At 50.7% G+C, this 7,601-nt stretch overlaps 1 protein-coding gene across 1 annotated transcript in view; it reads left to right on the forward strand.

Annotated features, from left to right (window-relative positions):
- LRRC7 (leucine rich repeat containing 7) overlaps window positions 1–7,055 on the forward strand; it is a 69,148-nt gene extending 62,093 nt beyond the window's left edge. The window contains exons 27-29 of the mRNA XM_010146367.1: window positions 961–1,053; window positions 2,751–2,825; window positions 6,760–7,055. Of these exons, the coding sequence (XP_010144669.1) occupies window positions 961–1,053; window positions 2,751–2,825; window positions 6,760–6,867 (276 nt within the window). The 3' untranslated portion in view covers window positions 6,868–7,055. The remainder of the gene's footprint in view (window positions 1–960; window positions 1,054–2,750; window positions 2,826–6,759) is intronic.
- The last annotated feature ends 546 nt before the right edge of the window (window positions 7,056–7,601 follow it).

Genomic DNA, 7,601 nt, shown 5'->3' on the forward strand with positions numbered 1-7,601 from the left:
GCCCCTAGTCTAACAAAGCGGGTGCCTGTGATTTTCTTCAATGGGTGGCCCTATCCCTGTTGTATTTGGCCTCAGTGACCGCAGGAAGTGCTTGGCGCCCCCGACTCACAGGGTCACATCATTAATGAGCCAGCCTGTCTCTCGTGTGATGTGCCCGTCGGGGCACCCCAGCAGCAGGGTGCAAATGTGCCAAGTCCCCGAGCACTGCGTTGAGGCGCAGAAGCACTGGCTGGGGGGGGCGGGGGGGGGGGCTCACCCTCCTCTCGTGTGATGTGCCCGTCGGGGCACCCCAGCAGCAGGGTGCAAATGTGCCAAGTCCCCGAGCACTGCGTTGAGGCGCAGAAGCACTGGCTGGGGTGGCTGGAGTGTGTGCTCAGCCTGCCTCAAGGAGCAGTGTTCAGCCGCAGCGGAGTCATTTTTATTTTATCTTCAATTACCCAGTGCCGTTTAGAGTCGCCCTGACCGAAAGAAGAGACTCAGCCTGTTTTCTGGGGTAAGGCACCGGTAGAAGCGGTTGGTGCAGGTTCTCAGGGCCGTGGCCCTGGCGCTGACAATGGTCTGAGTGGGTCTGTGCCAAGCGTTAGTGCCCAGGCACGCTGCGCACATGGCTCTCCTGGAGAAAGAAAAGCACACAAGCCTCACTGGCACATTTATCCTAATGTTTAAGTGAAAAATTTGGCCAGTGTGAACTGCTCTTTCTCAGGTCTAAAGGGTTTTTAACTCCTGGAAAATATAATTTTTAAATGTACGTGTGCAGTACTGTGAATATTTTGACCTCACTGCTGCATGCTGAAATCAGGAGAGCTCTTCCCCCTCATGGTAAGAGTGTTGTGGTGGTGTGGAATGCAGCTCTGAGGGGTCAGCTCCTCCTGATGAAGGTGCAATATGTGAAGAAGACACCACCGTTCAGCCAGGCTTTATTGCTGGCGTTGACTTACCGTCCCTATCTCTTTAACCTAGTTTTGTGTGAGGATAGAGAAGAATCCCGGCCTCGGTTTTAGTATCAGTGGTGGAATAAGTGGACAAGGAAACCCATTCAAACCTTCTGATAAGGTAAGTGGTGACTTTCTCTCTAAGTGGTCCTTGTTGTAGAGAGCCGTGTCGTGAGATGTGGTATCCTGAGCCAGATTGTTATGCACTGCATGGGGATGATGAAAGGATTTTCCCATACTTGGCTTTTGTTTTTGTTGGGACAACTGTTCACTTTTTTTGTCTGGTTAATGAAGATGAGAGAATCAAACCAGAAACCACGTGGATGTCAGCCTGTTATTCCATGTGTAAAATAGTTTTTCTGACTGTTTGGAATATCAATCTAACCCAATCTTCATCCCTTCCAGTTTTCTCATTGATAATCCCTGTTTTGAACTTCACATTCCAGCTAATGTCCATAAACCATCGGGGATTCCAACAACTATCGCTTAAAACCTCCTCAGTTTTGGTGTCCTGCTTTGAGGCTGCTCACTAGAATTACGCTTTGTAACGTCACGGTCTAGTTTTCCACAGTTTAATGAACCTGTTAGAGTTAAGCTGTACTTTCCGCTGTCTGTCACTTGCCTGAAATTATTGAAGAAGGGTCTATACCCCACTGTCTGCACCAGTAACGAGTTCTACCAGTAGCAGAAATGCAGAGTTGTGTACTGAGGGAGTGAGAGGGTGCTCGTCCTGAAGGAATTAATAATTAACAGGTAACAGTCACGAGTTAATGGCACATGGAGGACAGAAAGCAGCCCACGGCTCTGCTGCCGAGGAGCGTAGGCTTTCCTGAGGTTCACAACAGTACGGGCAGTGCCTCGCTCCAGAAGGCAACGCAGTCCCTCAAGGACGCACGTGATGTGCGTGATGACGCTGGGCAGGGGCTTCCTCTGCTGTCTCTGGGAGCGATGTGAGAGGCTGGAATATCGCCTGTGCTCAGTTCTAGAGCCTGCTCTGGGGTGTTGGAGCCTGTTCTGGGGTGTCAGAGCCTGCTCTGAGATGTCAGAGTCTGCTCCAATGTGTCAGAGCCTGCTCTGAGGTGTTGGAGACTGCTCTGAGATGTCAGAGCCTGTTCTGGGGTGTTGGAGACTGCTCTGGGGTGTTAGAGCCTGCTCTGAGGTGTCGGAGCCTGCTTCGGGGTGTCAGAGCCTGCTCCGAGGTGTTCTTCACCCCCAGCAGCAGGGAGAGCACGGCAGAGCAGGGCTGAGGGTGCAGGAGCCCCGGGCTGCACAGGCTGTGTGGGAATTTGGGGTTTTATTAACATGTTTTACTGAAATTCTGAAGGCGACTCTAAAAATGTCTTTTATTTCTTAATATTTTTTCCCCTTCCAAAGTCAGCCCCTCCTCAGACCCTGGACCGGGTGTCAGTCCTACCGACCAGTGCACTAGCATCTCAAGGGCTGAATATCAAGACTGCTTTTGAGAAATCGCTTTAGACTCTGTTTTTCCCTGGAGGCACTAAACAAAGCTGACTGTACAGATGATGGCAGACATTATTCTAACTAATTAATGCTCGCTCCGCTTTAGCTATCCCCCTGATCACCCCGTTCCTCTTGCCTTCTTCATATTAGACATTATTTTGTGAGGTAGAATCTCGGTGTCAGACGACCCACAATTATATTTGTGTCAGGCTGAAGGTCGTGGAGAGCTGCTACAAACCCAGCTTAGTGTGTGATCGCAGATTAAATAAGGAGTTCAGAGCAGTCAGGGCCACGCCGCTATGTCGGGACCTAGTTCTTGGAGATAGCATCCTAACCTCTGTTACTTCTGACTTATAGGGTATCTTTGTTACTAGGGTTCAGCCTGACGGACCAGCCTCCAGCCTGCTCCAGCCTGGCGACAAGATCCTCCAGGTACGGCTCGCGTTGCTGCTTTGTCACCGCCCTGGTACACCCACTCTGGTTGGGGCACAGGTTTTGTGAATACTTTAATATCGATTTGTATCTGTTACTCGTGGTGCATCTCAGGAGGAGCGAAGGCCTCTGGAGACGAACTGGGGGTGGCACCGCAGGAGGGGGCAGTGCTTGCATTCCCTCATGAGAATGATCCAGGTCAGACCGTGTAAACCCCAAAATAAAAACAGTACCTGTTTTCCACACCTCCAGCACAAGAAGGTGCTTTCCACACCCAGAACTGTGTGACCGAGCAAGAACATTGTCTCTTGCAGCTGATGTGGCGCTGGTGTGAGGCTCCATATTGTCACACGTCCTGACAGAATCATAACCAGCGATGGGTTTGCCTGTCTTTCGCTGACTCAGCCTTTTTAAATGCACTCCATGAAAAACAGCCACTCCTGGATCGTGGCAGCATCCGCATAACTTACAGGGAAGTCCAAACTTTTTGGTTGGTTTCCTTTGGTTTGGTTTTGTCACAAGCATTTCTGCATTCCATGAACGTTTTCTGTAGAAAGGCAGAGCTGTTCCTGAACACACCTCTCAAAAACGCCCCTTTTGCCAAAAATAACGCCTGTCCCTGAAGAAAGGGGCTTTCTACCCCATCCTGAAAGGGTGGTTCTTTTTTTATTAACCCTGGAAAACGTGTTACTGCTGGAGCAAAGAGTGGTTATTAGCTGTAACAAAAGGAGGAGACTCATTCCAGTTGTCCAAAAGGCTCCTAAGAGTTCCCCAAGCCATTCATGCTCACCTGGGTAGGAGTGCCTGTGTTTTAACTGCTTGTGTGAAGGCAGCAGACTCATAGTTGGTGTCTCAAATGCTCATCTCCTCCTGCTCCCTTGCTCCTCCGCTGCCCCCACCTCCTCCCCAGCATGGGCACTGCACTGGCTGCCAGCTCTGCGATGGGCAACTCATGTTTAGTTACTGGGATGGTCAGAAAACAGGGAAATGAAGAAAACAGCGAAGCTGAATTAAGTACAAAGTGAGCTAGAGATGCTTAGAATAGTCACGGTGCTACAGAGGAAGCTGAGCTCAGTAACAGGAACAAAAGCAGGTCATTTATTCGTCACGTACGATGCTGAAGTTTGACTTTGCTCTCTCAGTCGTTGTCGTAGATTGTGGATCAGACTCAGCAGAGTTCCTCTTCTGTCACAGATTCTCCAGCAGGAGCATTTTCCTCTCCTTTGCCCTTACTTCCACCCTCACATGGTCCCTGTTTGCAGGAGCTGATTCGTGTTGTGGCAGGTGAAAGGGGGGTGATAAATTTTCTGAAGGAGCTAACAGAAAGAGCTGTAGCTGTGCCAAAGGATGCTCCACCTCTCAGACATCAGCACTGCCTTTAGCTAGAAGTTTCCAGTCCCGTTGGCAGTGAGAGCTGGGAATTATTAACGCTCACTGGCATCACTTCTCCTCCACCCCCTCTTCCACCATCGCCTCTGTTTGCGCTTACCGAGGCAGTCCCCTGCCAGAGACCAGGGCTTTGGCAAGCCGCTCACCGCGTACAAGGAGGTTCCGCATCACCCTGAGTCTCTCTTCTCTGGCCTCTGCAGCTGCTCGGTGCCGCTTGTCTGCACTGGTTGGGGTCCCAGTTGCTGCTGGGACTCCAAGGGGGAAACCACCTTCCCATGTTTCCTTCAGCTTCAGCCCGCTCTGTCCTCACACTGTTTGCCCCCTCATCCACTTTGAGTGGCAGCTAAATCTTCATGCTAGAGGCTCTCCCTCCCGTCGTGTCCATCAGACATGCGTTCCCCCGTTACTGGCTGTCGCCTTTATGTGTTACCATACGTGTCCCCAACATCCCCATTGCTGGAGCACCCCGATGTCTGTGCAGTGAGCTCAGGGTCATGCACAGGAAGGTATGAGCAGACCAAGGTTCCAAGGGGAAGTTTTTTAAACATTTCCATGGAGGTGTTTGCTCAGCAGGATGGTCTCAGGAGCAACAGTTCGTGCATGGACATGTCTCCCTGAGCAGATTTGATGAAAGAGGGGGGAAAAATTTAAAATCCAAAGGCTTAACATTCCCTGAGTGGACTCACCCAGCTCACAGAGAAATGGTCTGTCTTAAACACAAAACCAGTCCTGGTCCCCACAGCTCCAGCAGCCCACGGCCCTGCTGGGATCTGGGAGACCAGAAGTGTTCTCGTTCCTTCCTGTGTCCTAAGCTCATAGTCAGGTAGTCGGTAAGCAGGGATGATTCTGCTGTGGTGAAACCAGCAGCGCGTTCAGGAGGTGACGGCTCCAGAGGAACGCGTCCGCGCTGCTGTAGCTCTGCCAGCGCACGGCTCACTCAGCTGTGTCACCATATGTTAAAGGCTGCCTGTCGGCTCTACAAAATCTTGGTGTAACTCCAGATAAATTCAGCTGAAAACCATTCTTTCCATCTAATCGTTAGAACTAAACCACTCGACGTGTAGATACCGATGTGAATCTCATGGCGTGTTTTGTGGGACCGCAGCCAGAATGACAGTTGTCGGTTTGTCTGGATGTTAAATAGCAAACCCCCTGGGCACAGCCTGCTGAGGTGCTTTTATCTCTTTCTTCCTCCCAGAAACCTTTTTCTTGTGGCAAAGAGGTTTCTCCGCTAACTGGAGCAGCCCCTGCGTGGCATTTCCTGGTCCTGGTGCCAGTCCCTGCGCAGCGTGGGGGTGAGGAGGGCACCAGGCAGCGCTGCCCTGCTCCCATCTTCCTCTGCAGCCTCTTTTATTTGGTATTTATCTATTCGGAATGAGCCATACAGAGCCCAGCGAGCTGAGGTGAATAACCAGTAGCTTCCTCAGTTTCCCTCTGAGTTGCATCTGAGTCGAGCCGCCCTCAGACTGGACGCCTGGTGGCTGCCTGGTCTTGGCACAGAAGTGCAGGTCTGTGAAACTTCTCCTGCCTGGAATTTGCAGTCCTGTTTCTGAGAGCAAAGCTGTTTCATGGTGTTCAGCTGAGCAGAGGGAGCTGCTTTTCCCTGTGGCTCGGCTGGTGCCTGCTCGCTGTGCTCCGTGGCAGCCTGCTGCCCTCCTGCCCGGCTGTCACTGCTAGAGCTCACAGCACCTACACCTTTGAACCTTCAGACACCAGGAAAGCACCACCACACCCAGGGGTCCCTCTTCAGAAGCCACTGCGGGGATGTGACAGTGGTCATCGCGCTGGGCTGCACATCCTGTAACACAGCAAGAGGGTGGGGGGTGGCCTTTCCGCGAGCCCCTGGTCCAGGGGAGGGTCTCGACTCCTGGAGCTTTGACCCAGCTGCGTGTTCACCTGGGCCACGAGAGCTAGGTACTGAGCAGCCACCTCGGGAGGGCTCTCGAGGCTTCCGGGGGTGCTGGACGCGAGGTGCCTGCAGCCGGTGTGGTCTGTGTCCGGTCCTGCTCACCTGCACGGGCTGACTTTAGTCTGCCCGTGATGGATCTTCTGCTTCGGCTCCCTGACCACACTCAGGGAACTGTTGGTAGCTACACGTAACACTGGACTATTTAAAACAGCATCGTTAACAAGTTATAGAAAGATGTAGATAGTGCAAAAGCGGAAGAGTTTGTTCCATACATTCCTCCCTCTTCGTACGTGTAGTGTATCTGCACCTGCCCGGAGCCGCAGCCTCCGCCGTGGTCAGCCCCGGTTGGAACTCTGGCAGCCCAGAGTTACCATTTCTTCCGAAATGCGCCGAGTATCGTAGAGTCACAGGATAACCGAAGCTGGAGGAACCCCCCAGGTCCCCTAGCCCAGGGGAGCGGGATCTGTGCAGTGGAGGGAGAGAAGGGGGTGCCCTCCGCGCTCAGACCCCTCGTTCGGGAAATCACTGCAGGACTCTCACTTATTGCAGCCTCGCTCTTCGTGTCTGTATATCCCCCAAAATGAAGTCGCTGAATGGAACCTCACCGGTGCTTCTCTCCTTGTGTTTGTGTGGCAGGCCAACGGACACAGTTTTGTACACATGGAACACGAGAAGGCCGTGCTGCTGCTGAAGAGTTTCCAGAACACCGTAGACCTGGTCATCCAGCGTGAGCTCGCTGTCTGACTCTTTTTGTACAAACAGTAAATAGCTCTAGATCGAACGTTCAAACAGATTTATACATAGGAAACAAATTTTTGCCAATTGCTGGACCAATGGCAAACGGTAGTGCCAAATGTATAATACTCTATGTTAGTACCAGTCATCTGGGGAAAAAAAAATATATTAACAATATAAATCTATTGTTCACGTGGCTATGTATTAGTTTTAATCGTCAGCCTCTGGCTGTGCATTGGTGCGTTTTTTTAATCGAGTTACTTCTTAAAGTCGATTTCATATGATTTCAAAACACAGAAGCACATACAAATCCTTTAGGAATTCTGCTGTCCATCGGGAACACTGCCTCAAAGTTGTATATGCCTTTATAAAGAGAAAAATATATTAACCTGTACTTCCCATGAAATATTTCTATCATGTCACATACGAAAGTATAGAGAAAAAATATTTTCATAAACACCTCAAAGAAAGTATATATTAAATTAAATTTAATAATGTTCATTTATTTTCAATGCAAAGATATTCTATGCCTTATGAAAATACCTGTACATATGCAGTGTGTATAGCCGGCTCCGTATCAATTAGTGAAAATGTCACTATACAGGGTGAGATGCTCAATAAATTCCACTGGCGACTCTGGGACCTAGATCTGAACCACCCACCCCAGAACCCGTTCAACTGCCTTTTGTTTGACGCTTTTAGTCGGTTCCATGTGGATGCACGAAGGGGATGAGCGGCGGGGG

This window comes from Buceros rhinoceros, unplaced genomic scaffold (assembly GCF_000710305.1).
Source record: "Buceros rhinoceros silvestris isolate BGI_N320 unplaced genomic scaffold, ASM71030v1 scaffold27050, whole genome shotgun sequence".
NCBI lineage: Eukaryota > Metazoa > Chordata > Aves > Bucerotiformes > Bucerotidae > Buceros > Buceros rhinoceros.